General features: G+C 48.9%; 2 protein-coding genes across 2 annotated transcripts; both read right to left on the bottom strand.

Annotated features, from left to right (window-relative positions):
* On the bottom strand, window positions 1-2,728 carry LOC103634757 (rust resistance kinase Lr10). The gene is made up of 3 exons (XM_008657346.3): window positions 1,646-2,728; window positions 1,336-1,526; window positions 1-1,236 (listed from the first exon to the last, which is right to left on the bottom strand). The coding sequence occupies exons 1-3, from the start codon at window positions 2,527-2,529 to the stop codon at window positions 161-163; spliced, it is 2,151 nt and encodes a 716-aa protein (XP_008655568.1). The 5' UTR covers window positions 2,530-2,728; the 3' UTR covers window positions 1-160.
* Window positions 2,729-3,981: 1,253 nt separating this feature from the next.
* On the bottom strand, window positions 3,982-22,675 carry LOC103634758 (uncharacterized). The gene is made up of 3 exons (NM_001398824.1): window positions 22,438-22,675; window positions 4,528-4,720; window positions 3,982-4,402 (listed from the first exon to the last, which is right to left on the bottom strand). Exons 1-2 carry the CDS (start codon window positions 22,559-22,561, stop codon window positions 4,563-4,565), a joined length of 282 nt encoding a protein of 93 aa, NP_001385753.1. The 5' UTR covers window positions 22,562-22,675; the 3' UTR covers window positions 3,982-4,402; window positions 4,528-4,562.
* Window positions 22,676-23,578: the final 903 nt, after the last annotated feature.

The following is a 23,578-nucleotide window of genomic DNA, read 5'->3' on the forward strand; positions in this document are numbered from 1 at the left end:
TTTTTGGTAAAAAAAATGTTCCTAAGTAGTATTTTATATGGCATCAAGTTATCACACTCTCAATAAAAGTATATAACCAGTACCTTAGCTTATGACAACCTTGCAATCTTACTAGTCTCATACATTAAGAGCGCATAGACACAAGTGTATTTTTCTACTACTACTCTTCTATTGTATTCAGTTCAGAGATTGTAGAGTATGAACTATCACCCTCGTCATCACAAAAGAATGGCCTTGGAGGCATTTGCATGCTATCGATGCCAGCTTCAAGCATCTCTATGACCTCACTCATCGTCGGCCGATCTTGCGGCTTCATCTGGATGCACCAAAGCCCAATGATACATAGCTTCTTCTCTAACTCGTGCATATCAACACCTTCACTGATCTCGTTCGCATCTCCTTGGCTCAGCTGGCTGTACACCAAGGATGGGTAGTATGCTTGACTGGAGCTTCCTGCATGAGGATCTGCGTTCCTTCGACCGCCCGTCATCTCCAACAGTAGCATCCCAAAGCTGTACACATCGGATTTGCTAGAGATGACACCAAAGCTTCGAGATACCATCTCTGGAGCTATATATCCTATCGTTCCCCGCATAGCGCTTAGTGGCACGAAACTGTCATCTCTTGGGAACAGTTTGGCTAGCCCAAAATCAGCAACTTTTGGAACAAAGTTGCTATCAAGAAGGATGTTGTGTGGCTTGATGTCAAAGTGTACAATCTGCATATCACACCCGTGATGCAGGTAGTTAAGACCTCTAGCAATGCCCAGAGCGATCTCGTTGAGTTTGTCCCATGAGAATGTCTTCTCCGACGAGAAGATGTACTTATCGAGAGATCCACGGGGCATGAACTCATAGATAAGTGCCCTGATATTTTCCTCGGAGCAAAACCCAATGAGGCGCACAACATTGACATGGTGGATCTTTCCAATGGTGGCCACCTCACTGATGAACTCTTCTCCGTTACAGTTTGAGTTGCCCAGCATCTTGACAGCAACATGAACTTCACCTGGCTGTAGCACCCCCTTGTATACAGTACCGTAGCCTCCTTGTCCGAGCTTGTCTCTGAAATGGGCGGTGATAGCAATGATGTTTGTGTATGCATATCTCATCGGAACGAGCATATGTTGCATTCGCAGGAACTTCTCAACTGCATCTATTGTTATCCGTGTTTTCCAGTATTTATAGGCTAGGAAGACAAATACTGCTAACGGCATCAATACAAACCTGCAAATAACTGTAAAAAAACAAAGTTTGTAGTTACGAAGAATAAAAATAATAATTTCAGAAGCCACACACGATGTTTATACAAAAAAATGCTATCTAGAATGAGTACCATGTGCAGATTTTAGACCCCACAGAACATATGGTATTATTCTGACGATGATGTTGATGAGAACAGATTTGACACCATTATTACTTGATCCAAGTTGTTCAATAACACAAAACCATAATGTCTCGAACGTAAGAATGTCCAAGATCTGTTCCCTGATGCCTGTACTATTTCTTGGTTCTTCATGGAAAGCACTGCAAAACCATGGCATGCCATACCATATAAAAGAATTACATAGGGGATGCAACCGGCGCTTTTGAGATGAGAAAGTCATGCATAAGAGAGGAAATAGGATGATCAGACAGATACTCACCGCATATTCTCTGCGAGACATTCTCTGATGTTGGGGTAATATTCAATCGAAAGAGGAAACCGAAGGGCAAATCCATTCCTCATGAACTTAACAACATCTGGATAGCTTGTATTCATGGGCACCGGCATGCCTGGACCACCCAAAGGAGTCATGGCTAGGTAACCGCATGAAGGCTCCAGATCCCCAGCAGAAACATTGTCATCATACCAGTAGTCAGTTACCAGCAAGTAGATAAAAGAAGAATTGCTCAAGCAAGACACCGGCTCATATATATGATATTTATCAGTATCATTGTTCTCTATTGGCTGAGAACAATTCACAAAGATAGCCCACCCCGAATAATCCATATAAGAAGAAAAAGGGGTATCATGGCTGAACTCAACCCTCTGACGATATGAGTTGCTACTGGTCCAATCAGGGTAAAAGTAAGCGTAAACCCACATCGTCGGAGTAGAATTGGAAAAATCATGGCTGAACTCAATCCTCCGACGATGTAAGTTACGATTACGACTGGTCCTCCTAGCATGGTAATCCCACCGGGGAAGGGGGCAACTGCTCTGGATGTCCAGGTTGGCATCAACGACCCAGAAGTAAGAATATGTGGAGTTGATGCTAAGCACCTTGTATGTTCCACTGCCGATGCGAATTGTAGCATCTGTATCCGTGCAAACCAGCTCATACGATTGGACACCGCACCCAGATGGATCACCTTGCCGACGAAATGGATAAGATATATTGCTAAGACCACCGCAGGAGAAATGTGGACAGACATGACGATGATGTCGCCCCTCTACATCTGAAACAAAAGCTGCCAACACAAACAACACGGTTAAAGCTCGCAGGGATGAAGGAGCACAGAGATGAGACGCTGCAGACATCCCCATGGCAAGAAGGTTCACGGATCACATAATCGCGAGCCAATCAGTGGCGTGGCGATGTGGAAGACAAGAGTCACCCAGAGTCACAGACAGCCTGAGCATCTTCACTGTTTTTGAGAAAGAAAATCGCACATGACTGTTCCACTTCCACATAACTGTGATGCCGCTGACTTGGTAGTCTTTCTTCTGCGCCTTTGATGGGGATGGGACCGGAGATAAAGAGAGAATTTTAACACAGCAACCAGTATATAATTGGATACGCGATAAAATGTAATTGAAAAAAGGTTTTTCAATGCAGTAACCAATATCTGGAGTGTTATTTTCAAATGCAAACCTTGAAGCGGCATCGTAGCTAGGCTATCTCCAGCAGATTTCATATCCATATCTGATTCCATATATCAAACTACATTATCTGTAAATAGTACTTTGCACGTCTATATATACATCTCGCTGCAGATAGCCTTAGTGCCATAATATGAATTTTTCCAATGCTAAGGTCTAGAAAAACAAATAAGGTGCTCATTCTAAATTTGCTCACGAGGTTTTTTTTTGCCGAAGCCAACAACAGACCAGCAAAACAAAGTCCCGGAAGTACAAAAGAAAAAACCACTAAATAGAAATATAAAAATTGTGTGACCATCCTTGGTAGATTTCTCCGCATTTCAGTGAGGGTCCGAGTCGCTAATGAACATGAGCACGACTGATATACTAGTTTTATACTCTGCAGAGGTTGTGCATCTTTACCCACAAGTTGTATAAAATTTTAACAACATATCCTTTAACATATAAAATTTGAACAACATATCATTTATAACTTAACCATATCTAGAGCATCATAATCTCAATTACTATAAAACATTAGTTTTAACGATCATCCTACATTACGTATGAAACATGTAGGTATATTCTTATCTCCTACTAGTGGGACGTCACCTACAAAACATGTAGGTATATTTTTATCTCCTACTAGTGGGACGGTACCCCCTAGATAGGCCGAGCATAGCAACTTGCAAGAAAATCGCACTTCAATTGGCCCTACATGATTGTGATGCCGCTGACTTGTCTATCTTCTTTTGTCTGTCTTTTGGTTTGTATACACCTTCCACGTAACAGCTATTTGAGCAAGAGGATCACACTTCAACTGGCCCTACATGATTGTGATGCCATTGACTTAGAGTCTTTTCTTCTTTTGTGTCTTCTCTTTTTTGGTTCGCATGGATCTCTCTTTTGGGTCTTTCACGCAACTGGAAGCTGGAACACGGCAGAGGTCCCGTCTGATAGCTGAACTTCTACTCACCAGTCACTCATCTATCACAAGCCTTATCCAAAATTAAAGTCTTATAGTGACTTGACTAGGAAAATAAAAGCCAGGTCGTTAGGCGTGCACAAAGTAGTCAAAATAATACTAACAGACGATAAATATAATATTCGAGAAGGGAGGAATAAGACTGAAGAAGAAAGGCATCTTCCTGGTAAAGCAATACTGGCAGCAGGAATTCCTTGCCACCGCGTAGCGGTCATGACATTCACAGAATCTCTCCTCCCGAGAGGTTAAAGCAAATAGAAATAGGTGCTCATTCTGAAACACTTGCAACCTTCTCCTCGCCCACCTTCATCTCCAAATACATCCCATGAACTCGCATAAATTTCTTCTGGCGGTGCTGCTGCTTTTGCTTCTCAACTATGCATCCTATGCTGCCACATCGAAGGAGGATGACGACTTCCTCAAAACTTGCCCATCGCATCGATGCCATAAGCATGGACCAGAGATCCGGTTCCCCTTTCGGCTTCCAAGCCTCCCTCCATCCTGTGGCGCACCTGGGATGCAATTATCATGTTCTGGGCATGACACCATCCTTGATCATCCAGTTCTTGGCTCCTGCAGAGTGACAGCAATATATTACAGGCATCGTGTCATGAATGTCATCCCACCAGAGGACTCATCATCACACTGCCAACTTCAGAAGCTTGTTAAAAGAAATCAATCAACTGATGTGTACACACCTGTAGTGAATCCTGTCTCAGTACTTGTAGGATGCTCAAGAGAAGCAACAAACCAAGATGGTATTGTTGGCCCAAGCTCTTGCCGAAGCCTCATTAACAATGCAAGCCAGCTCTGGTACCTGGTGGATCCTTATACAGATATGTCTACTCTTCCCATGGGCTGCGAGGTTGTTGCAAAGGGAATCCCAGTACCCTACACTTACGACAAAAATGGTCCAAAAGATGAGACATTCTCCGGAAGGTCACTGTTCAACAAAAAGGCAAATAGAGCAATCAATTTTGGTGAAACATCATTCAATTGGAACCTCAACAACATCACCGGCTCTTGTCAAAGGTGTGAACAGGAAGGGAAACATTGTGGATTCAGTTCAAACAGGCGACAAGCATTCTGCCTGCATCACGGTATTGTTTTCCAGCCTAGATCCCATAATGTTTGTGGTGTTCCGTTCTAAGTTGTGCCATGATTGATGTTTATTAGCTTAGAATCTTCTGTGTTATCCAAGATCCTTTCACATCCACAAGATTCATGCCAAGAAATTTTAATAGTTTTATGAAACTGTACTGCAAACAAACCTAATGAATTCTGCTACAGTAAGATTCAAAGAAATCCTGCATTTTAAACATCCTACAAGGTTTTTGTCTATGCTTAAATTGTTTTGCAAAATTCAACTGCAATAAACCTAACTCTAATGGTTTCCTGCTACGATCTTGTAGCAGAGCTGGGTCGCTGGCTGCTGCTCTGACAAAGTATTGTAGATTTTTGTGGTAGCTTACATTAAGAGTTTAAGACTAGTCATTCAAGGACATCCTCACAGAAACTTAAATTATTAGACGCCAATGTCGAATTATAATCACGATGGTTTTTTTTTCTTGAACACGCAAGAGAGTTGTGTATCATTGCATTAAAAGATAAGAGAACAATACAAGGGCCAAAAAGCCCTACAGAAAAAGAAAAAGACATAACACTAAAAAAAGCTAACACTTAAACACCTACTCCAGAGAAGAAACAACGTGCCTCAGCCTAGGTCATGACCATAAACTGAGAGCCAGACAAACCCTTAGCACCAACAAGACACCACAAACAATACTCATCCTCAACTAAAGACAAGGCCCTAGCGACACTAGGCGGAACACCTTCAAAAACACACTCGTTACAGTGCCGCCAAATACACCAAGCTCCTAAAATCACTAGAGAGTTGAAGCCGTTTTGGATGCCTCCATTAAGGCGAGCAGCTGAAGAACTCCACCAAGCCTCAAAACTGCTTTCCTCAATGCTTGGGGATAGTGCAGTCAATCCCCTCTTCTAGAAGATGTTGAACCAAAATTGCCTAGCGAAAGCGCAAGACACCAACAAATGATTAATTGTTTTGTCCTTTGGATCACATAAGGGGAAAAAGGCCAGATCCGGAAGGCCTCTTTTAGCCAACCTATCAGCTGTCCAACACCGGTTGTGCATCACAAGCCAAAGAAAAAACAGCATTTGGCTGACGCCCAAGAGTGCCAAATGCGCTCAAAAGGACCAAAAGTAGAGCCGCTAAACAACAAATCATAAGCCGACTTAGAAGAGTATTGTCCACAATTGGAAAGCCTCAAAAAATGCTTATCATGAATCCTAGCACACAACCAAAGATAGCTTCCCAAAGGGTCAAGAAGTCCGGGATGACCTCCCAGGAACCCCCCTGAAATCATTAATCCAACGTGAATTTTCCAAAGCCTCTGCAACCGTCCTTGTTTTAGCAATCCTTTTTGGGACAAGGGCGGACGCGCGAGGGGCCAAGTCCACCAGTCCCTGACCCAACAGCCATCTATCTTGCCAAAAAAGAGTAGTTTTGCCATCTCCCACATTAGAGGCTCAATGGAGTGGGACTGCATTGGAATAGCAGCCCAAGGTTTCGAAGAGTCAGTTTTTTTGCAACCACAACCATCTTACACGCAAAGCCAAATTTAAATACTGAAGATTGGAAATACCAAGACCCCCAAGATCTTTAGGCCGAGTGACAGTGGGCCATGCCACTAAACAGTGACCCCCGTTGGCATCCTTACGACCTCTCCAAACAAAACTGCGGCAAATCTTGTCAAAGGCCTTAATTGCCCACTTTGGAAGGTCAAGAGCCAAAGCACGGTAAATAATGGTGACAGTGAGGGCAGACTGAACTAGGATGGCCCTACCAGCACTAGTCATCAAATTGGCCTTCCAACCAGGAAGGAGGTCAGCTAGTTTGTCAATTATGGGTTGCAATTGAGCCTTACTGAGCTTCTTAGGGGTAAGAGGTAAACCCAAGTACATGGATGGAAACACATTCAAACCGCTATGAAAACATTCCTGGACCGTCTAGAGATGAGCAGGAGAACACTGAATCGGCACCACTCTACTCTTCTGAATGTTGGTTTTCAAACCAGTAGCATCTCCAAAAAGATCCAAAATCTGAGCAACAATATTAAGGTCACTAGTGATGGAATAAGTCTTGAGCATCTAGAGGACAGCCTGCTTTTGACTGTCCTCTGTAGTCCTTTAGCATCTAGAGGACAGCTTGACTGTCCTCTGTAGTCTCTTTAGCATCTAGAGGACAGCAGTCGCTTTTTGACTGTCCTCTGTAGTCGCTTTAGCATCTATAGGACAGCAGTCGCTTTTGACTGTCCTCTGTAGTCTCTTTAGCATCTAGAGGACAATCCTGTTGTATAGTGTGTGTGAGAAGGTGTGGTAGTGCAGCCCCTAGGGCTATAAATATGTGTCCCCAACCCCTCTAAGGGTATGACATTGTGTAGTGTTTGAAGAAATAAACAGAAAATTGCCCCAACTCATAGTGTCATCCTCTGATGAGAGTTAGAGTCCCTCTACTTACAATTGGTATCAGAGGCAAACTATCCTGCAGCCTAAACATCTCGTGCTCATCTCCTTCCCGTGCCTCTCCCCACACTCAGTCGGCAGCAAGAGCTTCAACTGTTCCTTCCTCCCCTGCTCAGACGAGCAGCCTTTCGTCTGAGACAGCCTCTTCCACACGCAGCGACCCCTCACTAGCCCACCATGTCCCTACGCTCGGCCACTTCGAGTGCGCGGCGCCAGCAGGAGGCCGAGGTCGCCGCGGCACAAGAACGCGAGCGAGCAGCAGCGGCGGCTGCAGCGACAGCGGCGAGGGCAGCACGGTTGGCGGCGGCGGAACTGGCAGCGGCGAGAGCGGAAGTAGAAGCAGCGGAGGCGGCGGATGCTGCACGTGCGGCGGCAACAGAGCTCGAGGTTCTGCGCGGCAGTAGAGCTGGCAGCTCTGCTTCTGTCGACGACAACACCGACGACGAGCTCAGGCTGGCGAGGGAAGCAGCGCGAGAGCAGGCGGCACAGTGGGCAGCCGCGCATCCCCATGGGGGCGCGCGTGGCGGCAGCCCGGATAGGCGTCGACACGCTGACGGCGCTCCAGGCGGGGGCGCACGCGGCGGCAGCCCAGACGGGCGTAGACGCGCCGGCGGTGCTCCCGGCGGCGGCGACCGAGTCGACGGAGATCGCGGCCTCTACAGGCGGCGCGGTTCTCCCTCCCCGGATCGGTACCATGGTCGCCGCATGGCCCAAGCCATTGTCAGGGACATCGGTGCCGGCGGTGGGTGGCCTACCCTCACCAAGACCAACTACGTCGAGTGGGCCGCTGTGATGAGGGTACGGCTCCAGGTTCGCCACATGTGGGAAGCAGTTCGTTACGACGACGTCGACTACCACGAGGATCGGCGGGCGCTGGATGCCCTCATTGCTGCAGCCCCGCCCGAGATGCAGTTTTCGCTTTCCCAGAAGCGGACTGCCAAGGAGGCCTGGGACGCCATCGCTGCGACCCGCATCGGCAGCGATCGTGCCCGCAAGACCACACTGCAGGCACTTCGCAAGGAGTGGGAGAACCTGGCCTTCAAGCCAGGTGAGGATGTTGATGACTTTGCTCTCCGCCTCAACACTCTGTTGCAGAAGATGGTGCAGTTCGGCGACGACACCTACGATGAGGAGAGAGCTGTTGAGAAGCTCTTCCGTTGCATCCCCGAGAAGTACAGGCAGATTGCTCGCTCGATCGAGTCTCTGCTAGACCTCTCCACGATGACGATCGAAGAGGCGATTGGTCGCCTCAAGGTGGTCGACGGCGACGAACCACAGGCTCTCTCTGGGCCTATCACTATCGGCGGGAAGCTACATCTCACTCGGGAGCAGTGGGAGGCCTGCCAGGGTGACAAGAAGCAGGGGGAGTCCTCCTCGACACGAGGCCGCAAACGCGGCAAGCCGCGCAAGGCGCGTGGAGGCGCCCAGGCCGGGGCGCGAGGACATGCTGAGGGTGGTGCACGTGGAGGTGCCCAAGGCGGCGCCGTCGGCAACAAGAAGCCGGCACGAGACGACGGCTGCCACAACTGCGGCAAGCTTGGCCACTGGGCCAGGGATTGTCGGCAGCCACGACGTGGCCAGGCCAACGTCGCATAGGCGGAGGCGGAGGAGGAGGCCCTGCTCCTGGCACATGCAAGCATCGAGCCATCTCCAGCGGCACCGGCCGCAGCGGCACTCCTCCACCTTGATGAGTCGAAAGCACGCGCATTCCTCGGCGACGGCTCCAACAAGGACATGATCGAAGGATGGTGCCTCGACACCGGCGCCACTCATCACATGACCGGCCGACGGGAGTTCTTCACCGAGCTTGACTCTAGCGTCCGAGGCTCCGTCAAGTTTGGGGACGCCTCCGGCGTAGAGATCAAGGGCGCCGGCTCAGTCGTCTTCACCGCCGCGTCTGGTGAGCACAGGCTGCTCACCGGAGTCTACTACATCCCCGCGTTGAGGAACTCTATCATCAGCTTGGGACAGCTGGATGAGAACGGTTCGCGCGTGGAGGTCGAGCACGGAGTCATGAGGATCTGGGATCCCTCTCGTCGCCTTCTTGCCAAGGTACGCAGGAGTGCAAATCGGCTTTACATCCTCAATGTGAAGGTGGCACAACCTTGCTGCCTTGCTGCTCGTCGAGACGACGGGGCATGGCAGTGGCACGAGCGCTTCGGGCACCTTAACTTCGAAGCCCTGAAGCGGCTCAGCGCCAAGGAGATGGTACGAGGCCTGCCGTGCCTTGACCATGTGGAGCAATTCTGCGATGTCTGCGTGTTGACAAAGCAGAGACGACTCCCCTTTCCCCAGCAGTCGAGCTTCCGAGCCAAGGAGAGGCTCGAGCTCGTGCATGGGGACTTGTGTGGCCCGGTGACACCAGCCACACCAGGAGGACGACGCTACTTCTTGCTGCTCGTCGACGATCTCTCCCGCTACATGTGGGTGATGATCCTTGGCAGCAAGGGAGAGGCTGCGAACGCCATCAGGCGTGTGCAGGTCGCTGCGGAGGCGGAGTGCGGCCGCAAGCTGCGCGTGCTGCGCACCGACAACGGCGGCGAATTCACGGCGGCTGAGTTCGCGTCGTACTGCGCGGATGAGGGCGTTCAGCGCCACTACTCCGCGCCGTACAGCCCGCAGCAGAACGGCGTCGTCGAGCGGCGCAACCAGACGGTTGTGGGGATGGCTCGGGCTCTCCTCAAGCAGAGAGGAATGCCAGCTGTCTTCTGGGGAGAGGCGGTGGTGACATCGGTTTACATCCTCAACCGCTCGCCCACCAAGGCTCTCAACGGGATGACACCGTACGAGGCTTGGCATGGGCGCAAGCCGGCGGTCTCTCACCTACGGGTCTTCGGCTGCCTCGCGTTCACCAAGGAGCTTGGCCACATCAGCAAGCTCGACGATAGGAGCACCCCGGGGGTGTTCATTGGCTACGCGGAGGGCTCGAAGGCCTACCACATCCTTGACCCAAGAACACAGCGTGTGCGCACGGCGCGCGACGTAGTGTTCGACGAAGGGCGAGGATGGGCGTGGGACAAGGCGGTGGACGACGGCACGACTCCGACGTACGACTTCACCATCGAGTACGTCCACTTTGAGGGAGCTGGGGGAGTAGGCAACTCTTCTCCGAGCAGGTCTACCCCAGCCCCCAAGTCTCCACCGCCTCCAGCGCCACACTCTCCAGCTCCTGCTACAACGAGCTCTTCACCACCACGCACTCCAGCCACGACTCCGGCTACAGCGAGCTCTTCGCCACCACGTACTCCAGCACCGACGGTACCCTCTCCGGGAACGTCCTCTCCGACACCAGCTCGTGTCGAGCACGACCCAGTGGAGCTCGTGACCCCTCTGTCCCGCGACGAGGAGCGCGTCGACGCGTGCTACGACGGTGAGCCGTTGCGGTATCGAAGGGTGGAGGGCCTTCTCATCGACCCGTCGGTGCCAGGCCCTGCATCTCGCATTCTGGCAGGAGAGTTGCATCTTGCATGCGACGATGGTGAGCCTCGGTCTTTCGCGGAGGCCGAGAAACATGCGGCTTGGCGTGCCGCGATGCAGTCGGAGATGGACGCGGTTGAGACGAACCGCACTTGGGAGCTCGCTGATCTCCCTCATGGTCATCGCGCGATCACCCTTAAGTGGGTGTTCAAACTGAAGAGGGATGAAGCCGGCGCCATCGTCAAGCATAAGGCTCGCTTGGTGGCACGCGGTTTCTTGCAGCAGGAGGGGATCGACTTCGACGATGCCTTCGCCCCTGTAGCACGGATGGAATCCGTGCGAGTCCTCCTCGCGCTGGCAGCCCTGAAGGGCTGGCATGTTCATCACATGGATGTCAAGTCGGCGTTTCTTAACGGCGACTTAAAGGAGGAGGTCTATGTACACCAGCCGCCAGGTTTTGCGATCCCTGGCAAGGAGGGCAAGGTGTTGCGCCTGCGCAAGGCTCTTTACGGCTTGCGACAGGCACCAAGGGCGTGGAATGCCAAGCTGGATTCCACGCTCAAGAGGATGGGCTTCATGCCAAGCCCGCACGAGGCGGCCATCTATCGGCGGGGCAATGGAGAAAATGCACTGCTGGTGGGTGTCTACGTCGACGACTTGGTGATCACCGGCGCCAAGGATGCAGAGGTGGCAGCGTTCAAGGAAGAGATGAAGGCCACCTTCCAAATGAGTGACCTGGGGCATCTCTCCTTCTACCTGGGGATTGAGGTGCACCAGGGAGACTCCGGGATCACACTTCGCCAGACCGCCTACGCCAAGCGCATCGTTGAGCTGGCTGGGCTCATCGACTGCAACCCAGCTCTCACTCCGATGGAGGAGAGGCTGAAGCTGAGTCGCGACAGCACGACGGAGGAGGTGGATGCTACACAGTACCGGCGTCTTGTGGGGAGCCTTCGCTACCTCGTCCACACACGGCCTGACTTGGCATACTCCGTCGGCTACGTTAGTCGGTTTCTGCAGCGACCGACGACGGAGCATGAGCAGGCTGTGAAGAGGATCATCCGCTATGTTGCGGGGACTCTCGACCACGGTCTCTACTACCCGAGGTGCCCTGGGGAGGCACACCTTGTCGGGTACAGCGATAGCGACCACGCCGGCGACATCGACACCAGCAAGAGCACAAGCGGGATCCTCTTCTTCCTCGGCAAGTGCCCCATCAGCTGGCAGTCGGTCAAGCAGCAGGTGGTGGCCATGTCCAGCTGCGAGGCCGAGTACATAGCGGCGTCCACTGCTTCGACTCAGGCTCTCTGGCTGGCTCGACTGCTCGGTGATCTCCTCGGGAGAGACACTGGAGCGGTGGAACTCAGGGTGGACAGCCAGTCCGCTCTGGCATTGGCCAAGAACCCCGTGTTCCATGAACGGAGCAAGCACATCCGGCTAAGATACCACTTCATCCGAGACTGCTTGGCAGAAGGGAGCATCAAGGCGCGCTACATCAACACCAAGGATCAGCTTGCAGACCTGCTCACCAAGCCCCTTGGGAAGATCAAGTTTGTTGAGCTTTGCTCCAGGTCCGGGATGGCCCAACTTTCTCACAAGACGACACCCAAGACTTAGGGGGAGAATGATGGAATAAGTCTTGAGCATCTAGAGGACAGCCTGCTTTTGACTGTCCTCTGTAGTCCTTTAGCATCTAGAGGACAGCTTGACTGTCCTCTGTAGTCTCTTTAGCATCTAGAGGACAGCAGTCGCTTTTTGACTGTCCTCTGTAGTCGCTTTAGCATCTATAGGACAGCAGTCGCTTTTGACTGTCCTCTGTAGTCTCTTTAGCATCTAGAGGACAATCCTGTTGTATAGTGTGTGTGAGAAGGTGTGGTAGTGCAGCCCCTAGGGCTATAAATATGTGTCCCCAACCCCTCTAAGGGTATGGCATTGTGTAGTGTTTGAAGAAATAAACAGAAAATTGCCCCAACTCATAGTGTCATCCTCTGATGAGAGTTAGAGTCCCTCTACTTACAACTAGCCACTGGTCTTAGAAAGAGTACCATGTCATCAGCATATAGAGAGATTCAATGCTTGATAGAATCCAAAGATAGAGGTTGGAGTAGACCATCATCCGCTGCCTTGACAATAAGCGCATTGAGAATGTCCATGACCAGCACAAACAGTAATGGGGACAAAGGGTCCCCCTGCCGCAGCCCTCTCCTATGGGTAATGAAATCACCAGGCACCCCATTGAGGATCTGAGTAGATGATGTCATGAGCAGCCTACTAAGCACATCGCGCCATATAGGCCCAAAACCAAGCCTCTCCAGCACCTCTAGAAGAAAAGGCCAGGAAACAGAATCAAATGCTTTAGAAATGTCCAATTTGAGTAAAATCCTTGGATGTTTCTGAGAAAGGAGGAATCTAGTTGTTCGTTGAACCAGCATGAAATTATCTAGGATGAAGCGCCCTTTGATGAAAGCACTTTTTTGGATATCAGTTTCTCCATGTAATTTTGTAGCCTGTTAGCAAGCACCTTGGTAAGTAGCTTGGCAAAACTATGAATGAGGCTAATAGATCTAAAATCCTTAGCAAAAACAGCTCCATCCTGCTTAGGCAAAAGAGCAATAAAGGCTGTATTAAGAAATCTGAGATTTCTAAAATCTTTCCTCCAAATAGCAGCCACTGCAGACATAATATCATCCTTAATAATAGGCCAACAAACTTTATAGATTGACCCCTAAAACCATCCGGACCGGGAGCCTTGTCGGAGGGTAATTGCTAATGGTATTCCATACCTCTGTCGGAGGGTACAAATGTCCCATATTTATTTTTTACTTGACTCAAAGAATTTTCCAAAAGAATAACAATCGTTCAGTCAAGAAAAAATAAATATGGGACATTTGTACAAGAGCGCCACTGAAATAATCAGTAAATTGTTAGTGTTTTAATTGATGTTTGTGTCCATTCAAGGCACATATTATGGTTAGGGGCTGGCAGTACTAATTTTAATGAAAAGACAGGAGCTCTGCCACTCAATTAAAGAAGTTCATACAACAACACACTGTACTCTTACAACCGCACAACAGCCGATCCAGTAGCCCTTAAGACACAAATCGTTGCCAAGATTTCGTGCAAAAGCAACAAAACAGAGTGAACACAAACCGTTGCCAAGACTCCGTGCAAAAGAACAAAACAGAGTGGATTCTTCATGACAAACCTTAGCCCCTGCTACCAAGACACAGCCACCTGCACACAACTGGATTCACCAAACACACCTAGAAAGAGGCTACCACATGTCATCGTCACCAAGCTTCATCATGCCCCCAACCAAACAGGCCGGACTCCATATCAACAGGGCGCCAAGATAGAAGCAGCACCAAGAAGGCATACCTGTTCGCTCAGTTTTAATCCGTACCGGCTTCTGCTGAGTGTTTTTGTCTCTATAGATTAAAGCCGCAGCAGTCCAAACAACCGGCCGGCTTGAATCCAAAGCGAACCGGCATGCACACCAAGTTTAGCAGGGTCACACTAACGGAGTCCACCGGTCGTCATTGCCAAGCTCCACACGTAAGTGAAGAGCAGCTCTGACTTCCAACGATGAACCTCAGCTCAAACCAAGGTTGCCGATCCCTCACCCATAGCAACCACATTGTCACTAGCAAGAACAGGCATATTGTGTCATTGTTGCCGAGCCACATCACATCCCAACGACGCAACAACTCTGGCTTTACAAACACGCCCAAACCATGAGGACCAAATGGATGAGAGTGAACCGGCGCTGAGCACAGTGAACGCCAATGGCGAGCTCTGGCAAGACATGAACGTGGAGAGTGGAAGTGGATTGGTGCTGCGAAAGACAGTGCAGCTTTTCTGTTTTTTTATTGCAGTATTTAAAGGATGCTAAGTCTAAACACGACCTTCTGAACTCACGCCACTCAACAGGTGGTGGCGGACTAAACGCGTGCCATGCGCACGGCGTGCGCAGCGCGTAGTCCGCTCTGTATGAACTGGGCATGCATCGAGCTCAAACGGATAGCAAACAGAATGACTTGACAAACTAACTGACTTAAAACTAAGTGGATCACAGGGCTTTATCTAACAATCTCCTCCTAAAACCTGTGGCACTTTTACTTTATTTCTTGAACCCCGATCTTTGATCGAAGTTCTTCAAATTTTATAACCGCCAGGGACTTGGTGAAAATATCCCCAAGCTGCTCCTCTGTTCGGATGTAGTCGACTCTGATCAAACCATGGTCTGCACACTCCTGGATGTAATGGAATCTAATCTCAATGTGCTTACTCCTGTCATGTAAAACTGGATTATTGATCAGATCGTAGTTTTATTATCTACCAACAGCAGAGGTGGAACACCCGCTTTCCCAAGCAGCTCCTCCATCAGCCTTGCTAGCCAAACACCTTGAGTTGCTGCCATGGAAGCAGCAATGTACTCTGCTACACATGAAGACAGAGCCACTACCCTTTGCTTGGTTGACTAGTAAACCATGCTGCTGGTGCTCTTGCGGTCTTCAACATCTCCAGCTATATCGCTGTCAATGTATCCAATAACCTCCGGCCTCTGTTTTCCTCTCCCTGCGCCATACCAGACGTCCAATTCACAGTTCCAGCCACATGCCGCAAGATGTGTTTCACTGCAACTAAGTGTTCTTCTCTGGGTGCCTCCATAAAATGACTCACATATACCAGAGTAAGCAAGATCAGGCCAGGTGTTTACCAGATATCTGAGACTCCTGACGATGCTGCTGTAGTTGGTTGTGTCGGCTGCCAGAGTTGTACCAGTCTTTCTGAGCCGAAGTTAAACATCAGTTTAATACCCAATATCTAAGTTCATATTTGGTGCCAAAGTAGGAATCAACAATGCTTGTTCCTGAACCCATTTCATAAGTGCTTTACTTTAGCTTCTCAAAACTAAACCATGGGAAGATTAATATTTGTTAGATTATGATATGGCGCCGGGGACTCTTCAGAGGTGAGTAGAGAAGGAGGCGAGCTTGAGGGTTGGAACGCAGTGGATATGGCGGTAGTGGGCAGCTGATGTAGCAGCTGGCTGGATGAGCCAGGGTGACTGAAGAGCTGTCCACTAAGGAATAACTTCTTCGATAGATCCCTAGTACAAACTATCGGCTGGCTTTATAGATGATGAGCCACCAAACCTTTCCTATTACTTAACCTAGATATTTGGAAACAGAAATATCAAATCTAAACTTCCTAACAACTCAGCCCTTGATTGGAGGATTTGATTTATTCAATCAAAACCTTCCTACTGACCTCTTCTTCCTTTCCTGCGCTGACTCCTTCCTTTCCTATGCATGCTGCCCCTTTCCTGCGCCTGCTGCCAGCCTTGGGCGCCTGTGATACTGGCAGCCCACAAACTAGTCACAACATTTCCCTCCACACCGACAAAGAACTCGTCCGTGAGCTCGAACTCTGGATACCTCTGCTTGAATTCTTCGAGTGGTTCCCTAGAAGCATCTGTCTCAGCACGACCAAACCACTGAATCAACAATTCCTAAACACCTCTGTTGAGCCTGGCACGTACCACCTTGGATAGTGTTGGTAGGACACGACCATGCAAGATCACAGGTAATGGTACCACTTGTGTTGGCGCCTCCCCTTCAAACTTCTTCAGCAAGGAAACATGGAAGACATCGTGTATTCGAGCACGAGGTGGTAACTGCAGCTTGTATGAGACCAGCCCTACCCGAAGGAGGACCTGGTATCGACCGTAGTACTTTGGCCCAAGTTTGGAGGGAGTAGCAGAAGTCAACCTGACTGCTGTGCACTGTTGTAGGCAAAGCCACACCCAATCGCCAACTTGGAACTCCACCTGGCGACGTTTCTTGTCCTGGTAAGCTTTCATGGTTACTTGGGCCTGAAGAAGACGCTCCCGGATTTCCACCAAGAACGTGACGCGGTCCTGCAGCTGATGGTACAGTGCTGCCACCTTAGTGGAGCCCGGTTGATAGGACAGCAGGGTTGGCGGCTCCCGGCCATAGACGACACGGAATGGCGAGCACTTGATGGCTGTTTGGTATGAAGTATTGTAGCAATACTCTGCCCATGGCAACCACTGCAGCTAGGACTTCGGTCGATCTCCTGCAAGACACCTCAAATACATGGTTATGACCCGATTTACCACTTCGGATTGACACCAGCCAACTTGAACAACTCGGTCCAGAAAAGGCTAGTAAAGATTGTGTCGCGGTCGCTGACGATTGAGCAGTGGAGCCTATGTAAGCAGATGATGTCATCAAAGAAGGCCTTGGCCACGGACGATGCCGTGTAGGGGTGCCGAATAGCGATGAAGTTTGCATACCTCGAGAATCTGTCCACCACAGTAAGGACCACTGTCTTGCCACCAGCACGTGGAAATCCTTCCACAAAATCCATGGAAATGTCGCTCCAAACCTCCAAAAGGATGGTTAGGGGCTGCGGGAGACCGCTAGGATGTAGATGATCCGTCTTGTTCTTCTGGCAAGTGGTACACCCACACACATAATCGGCGGATCTACTGCAATGCGCTTGGGTTGTGGAAGGAGGCGCGCCAGCGGTTGACCGTCTTCTGGATGTCGTCATGGCTGCAGTCGTGGACGTACGCCAGTTGGTGTGGCCAAAGGGCCAAAGCATCTGGCACATAGACACGACCGCCGAAGGTAAGGAGGTCGTCCACCTTAGTCCAGCCTTCTGGAGCAGAGCCATCGGTTATCTGTCGGTGTAATGTCGCAGCCTACGGGTCGGTGAGGCGCTCGGTGCGCAACACCTCGAAGAGCTCGAAGGAGGGCGTAGAGATGGTGTGGAGGGAGGCCACCACCTCCTCGTCATGCGATACAGCATATCAGTCGTGCCATTCATCTTCTCTGGCTTGTACTCGACGGCAATGTCATATCCGAAGAGCTTGCTCACCCATGTGTGCTGAGGAATGGTAGAGAGACGTTGATCCAAAATATACTTTAAACTATAGTGATCAGTACGAATAGTAAAAGGTCGTCCCTAAATGTATGGCCTCCAATGACGAACCGCCTTGACCAAACTGATGAGTTCACGCTCGTAGGCAGGCAGCTTCTAATGGGGAGGCACCACGGTCCTGCTGAAGAAGGCGATCACACCGTCGCCTTGGTGCAGGACGGCGCCGAAACCGGCACCTGAGACGTCACAGTCGATGTAAAAACGCCACTCAAAGTCTGGCATCTGTAGCAAAGGTGCCAACATGAGCGCCTGCTTGAGGGTCTTGAAGGCGTCGTCGGTCCAGCGGAACGCCTCCTGCTTGAGGAGAGCGGTGAGAGGCGCGACCACCGTACCATATCCCGCGATGAATTTGCGGTAGTACCCGATCAATCCGAGGAACCCGCGTAGAGCTCGAAGTGATTTTGGCGATGGCCATGCCTCCACAACCTCAATCTTGGCGGGGTCCATGGCCACGCCGTTCGACGAGATGACGTGACCAAGGTAAGCGACCGTGTGAGTGCCGAAGAGACACTTAGAACACTTGAGCGCCAACTTGTGTGTCCACAGTAACTGGAACGCCTGCTTAACGTGTTGGAGATGGTCAGCCCATGAACTTGCGGATGAGGATGCGTCAAAGAAGACCAGCACGAACTTGCGGATGTACGACTTCAACACCTCATTAATGAGAGCCTGGAAGGTAGAAGGTGTGTTCATCAACCCGAACAGCATCACCAGGAACTCAGTGGCCTCAATGAGTGCGGAAGGTTGTCTTGGCGATGTCGTCGGGGTGCATTTGCACTTGGTAATGGAGTTGTCGAGGCTAGTTGGTTACGCCATCTCTTGTTGGAACTTCGATGCCCCCTTCATAGGAGTATTCTTGTCTATTATGACAACATCAGCGCCGTCTATTTATCCACCAATCCAGTTCAACATATTGTACGAAGCATGTTGAAATTGATCTCCACTTTTCGAGAACGTGTTGCTATTGGTGACGTTCACGCAGGGGCGAAGCTACTGTGTAGCCAGTGGGTGCAAGTGCACCCCCTAAAATTCCAAAAATCAATTGTAGTGTTCAATTTTTCACCATATAAGCATCACCCACATCTCATCCTTATGAATCCACAAGGGAGGTGCACCCCCTTTATATTTGCTCTAGCTTCACCACTACGTTCACAAAAGGGCTTCTGACATCAGTGTTTCTTGAGTTCAAGTCCAGTCTCAACATTTGCAGTGGCTAGATGTTTCGACTGGGGGTGTTAGATTATTACTATAATTTGTAGGTTGCTTTCCATCTCCCCTCCTGCATGAGGGCTGGTATGGCAACTCTGTCACTCTGTCAGGTATAGCAACTAGGAGCAGTCCTATATGGCATCTCGGATCTGCTATTTTAGTATAGCTATCAAGAGCTACCTCTATGGTAATCACTAATCAGGATCCTGATTACCAGGCTGTCGCACCTTCCCTAGTGCGCCACCCTCCTGGCCTATATATTGTAAACCTTTCTACATCTAATGAATCAATCTACTCAGCCCATGGTTACTTGTCTAATAATATTCACTCTTCATACCTGCAGGTTCACATGTCATCCTCATTGCAGGTACTGTTGCCACTGAAAATTCTACCATTCTGATTCTTTTTCTTTTGCTACAATACAATACACTTTTACATTGTCATTTTCCAACAATAACACTATAATATTTTTCAAACAAGAAATTTGGTCATGGGACATAGTTGTTTGTCCTAATGCAGCTAGCTCATTTGTTTTCCTTTGATTCAGCTACAACATCAGTAGCCACATTCGTTGTTCTGGTAGTCACTGCACTCTATCTTTCACTGAAGAAAAGATATAATGAAGCAATACATCTCAAAGTAGAAATGTTTCTCAAAACATATGGCACATCAAAACCCACAAGGTACACTTTCTCCGAAGTTAAGAAGATAACAAGGCGGTTCAAGGAAAAAGTAGGCCAAGGTGGATTCGGAACTGTTTACAAAGGGCAGCTACCAAATGGTGTTCCAGTGGCGGTCAAAATGCTAGAGAACTCTACAGGAGAGGGAGAAGACTTCATCAATGAAGTAGCAACCATTGGACAAATACATCATGCAAATATCGTCCGCCTCCTAGGATTTTGCTCTGAAGGAACAAGACGTGCGCTTATTTATGAATTCATGCCTAACGAGTCATTGGGGAGATATATATTCTTGCCGCAAGAGCTCCTAGTACCAGAAAAAATGCTAGATATCGCTACAGGCATTGCTAGAGGAATGGAGTACCTACATCAAGGATGTAACCAGCGCATCCTCCACTTTGACATCAAGCCTCACAACATTCTGCTGGACTACAGCTTCAATCCAAAAATTTCAGATTTTGGTCTTGCTAAGCTGTGTGCCAGGGACCAAAGCATTGTTACCTTGACCGCAGCAAGAGGCACAATGGGGTACATCGCACCAGAGATATATTCTCCAAATTTCGGTGGGGTATCATACAAGTCAGATGTTTACAGTTTCGGCATGCTGGTGTTAGAGATGGTGAGTGGAAGGAGGAATTCAGACCCAGGTATCGAGAACCAAAATGGGGTGTATCTACCAGAGTGGGTCTATGAGAGAGTAGTCACTGGGCAGGACCTCACACTTAGTAAGAAAATAGCTGATCAGGAGAAAGAAACAGTGAGGCAGCTGGCCATTGTTGCACTCTGGTGCATTCAGTGGAACCCCAAAAACAGGCCATCAATGACAAAAGTGGTTAACATGTTGACAGGAAGGTTACAGAATTTACCAATACCACCTAAGCCATATGCCTAGCCTGAAAGACATCCTATGCCATAAAACATGGAGGATATACACCATGTTTTAGGAAGAATGAAAAGCAATTATGCTTACTTTCATGTGCGAGCTTAGTAATGCTTAGCAATAGATTACACAGTATTTGGATCATTCCACTGTATCAGACACATGAACTGTGACTCTTTTAATTTTCGATGTGTGGTAACTTAATTAGAGACGTATCACATTGGATTTGATTTCCAGTGTTGTTCAATTATTGTGATTTTCTAGAAAATATACCTGTTCGGTTGGCTTTAATCCATACCGGTTTCTACTGTTTCTTTTTTTCTCGAAAGCGTAGGAGAACTGTGCCCATTATATATTAAGCAGAAAAAGGGGTGGCCAAAAAAGACCAATACAAACGGCCTCCTTACGGAGGCCAGTAGGAAGCATACATAAATGAATCCATCAGACCTTCTTAACTCTCAGCTAAGGGTGCTGCTAAATGGCAAAGCCCCTTGGCACCAGCAATCTCCCATTGTGCCCTTTCCTCATCCGCAGCTCTAAGACTCATGGTAACACTAGGGCTGCAGGCATCAAAGACGCATTTGTTTCTATGCTTCCACAAGGTCCAGGCTCCCAGAATGATAAGGGAATCAAGTCCTTTTTTTGTGAGTGCATTAGCAATATTCCCCACCGATTCCCACCAGCCTAGATATGAGCCAGCATCTGGTTGAGGAGCCAAAGAATGCAGACAAAAATTTCCTTAACAACAGATACCAGAATTCCCTGGAGAAAGAATAGGTAACAAAAAGATGATCGATAGTTTCATCCTCTTGATCACAAAGGGGGCACTTCTCAGGATGAATCAGCCCTCTTTTAGCAAGCCTATCTGTTGTCCAGACTCTATTTTGTGCAACTAGCCAGATGAAGAACCGACATTTTGGCAAGGACCAAGTTTTCCAAATTTTCTTGTGATGAGGGAAAACCACAGACCCCAAAAAGAAACCTTCGTAAGCAGTCTTTACTGAATAGATGCCAGTAGGAGCAATACTGAAAACATGTTATCGTCAACCTCAGGCTGCAGCTGCCAAGCTGAAGTCATATTCCACAACTGGAGATAATCTGTTAAGACTCCCAAGGTCAGCGGACCCTTAATATCATAGATCCATTTTCTATCTGTAATTGCCTCATAAACAGTCATGTTATTGACAATCCTCTTGGGTATAACATTATACAAACTTGGAGCAAGGTCTTTAATTCTCTTACCATTTAACCATTTATCCTTCCAAAACTTTGTATTTCTACTGTTTCTACAATGTTTTTGTCTCTATGGATTGCAGCTGCAGCAGTCCAAACAGTCGGCTTTAATCCAAAGCGAACAAATATGTTCCTTTGATTTATCTGTGCTCATCAATGTTGTGTACTACAACAAGTCCCTGCATAACTCAGAAAGGTGTTCTACTCTTTTATCTCTTTTTTTTTTGTGTTTGTGTGTTTGTGGAACAAGGTGTTTTCTACTTTTCCTATTTGTGGTGCATAAGAGTTATTATAAATTCATCATGCTGGGTAATTGATAAACAACTAAACCTCAGCAATGTGTTCTATATGTCCTTCCGATGGGCCATAATTGGTCAAGATGCAAAGACACTATAACCTAAATTGTGCCAGGGGCGAAGCCAGCCAAGTAAGTCGCCAGGTCATCCACTTTGCTAGCTAGAGTTTGCACTGCAGTAATACAGTGCGTACAGTGATTTTCAACTTCAAACCATCAGGGTCAGACCTAGCTCTGCACTTGAACTATGCATAGTTTCTTATTCCCCACACAGCCACACCCCAAGTAACAATGTCACCCCGCATATACCCCAGGTTTGTGAGCGCAACTGTCCTAAAATCTAGCAACGTGGTATGCAAAAGCAAGGTGTTATTACCTCTGTCAGTAACGAGTAGGAAGCGCATCCGGAAAGCGGTAGCGACCCTCACCGGAGCGGAGGACGGCGGCGAGAAGAGGAATACCCGTTCCAGCATTCTGAGGCGGTGCGCACATCGGCACATGAGGGAATTCGTGAGACTTCCTTTCTGGCATTGGGATTGGCGACTTCCTTCGTGGTGGCTACGAGGTACTAGTGAAATCCGTAGCCGTAGCGCAGTTTAGCGGGCGGCGCACACAAAAAAAAAAGTGCGACGAACAGTGGCGTTGTCGGCTGTAACAGGTGGCCGTCGGCGCGAGGAGATGTAATTTAATGGCCCATGGGCTTGATTTAGCCCATGTAGAAAAGCATTCGGAGTTCGAATAGGGAATATTTTGTTAAACAAAAGGCAACCGAACGTATTTCGAAGGGCCTCTGTTTTTTATTAGTCAGTTGCTCGTACATTAATTACATGCTAGTCGGTTACCCGTGCGTTGTGACGGCTCATAACAATATCTATATAAATTATCTACCAAAAAGATATCAAGATTTTTTATTGATGGTCTCCGCTTTTCACATAATATTTTTTATGAACGCACGGGTACCAAAGTCAGCAAATCAGAGACCCATATCCATTATCTCCTCCACTTCCAAGGTTTCGTACAACAAGAGAGGAAGAGAAGAGGCAGACATACATGTTCGTTGCCCGAGAAGGACACGACGAAGACCTGGGCATCTGGAGGCAACATAGGTAGTATACCGCTAGATATATAGGGAGAGAGCACGCAAGCGGATAAAAAAGCTCAGCCGGAGCAGCTCCAAACCGAGAGGCACCCGCACCAGACGTCAATCCGAGAAGGGCGAGAGAATGCGAGTGTTTTCCCAGCCCTGGACCCGCCGATGCGACACACCACCACCACCAACTCCGTAGCATATGCCGACTGCTGCCATGCTACGGGTCTTGGTTGTCCAATATCTCAAACCTGGACTCCTCATCGCCAAGATAACCAAAGCGTGGCAGGCGCCACCATGTCTTCCTCGACGGCACATACGAAGAAAGGCCAGGAGCATGACCGACTCGTCCCGTACCCGCGTCGACGAGCGTCAGTCGGCTCGCGACTGCGACCGTAGGTGGGGGCAGTAGGTTGGGGAGGAAGAACAG

Source organism: Zea mays, chromosome 8, assembly GCF_902167145.1.
Source record: "Zea mays cultivar B73 chromosome 8, Zm-B73-REFERENCE-NAM-5.0, whole genome shotgun sequence".
NCBI classification, from domain to species: Eukaryota; Viridiplantae; Streptophyta; class Magnoliopsida; order Poales; family Poaceae; genus Zea; species Zea mays.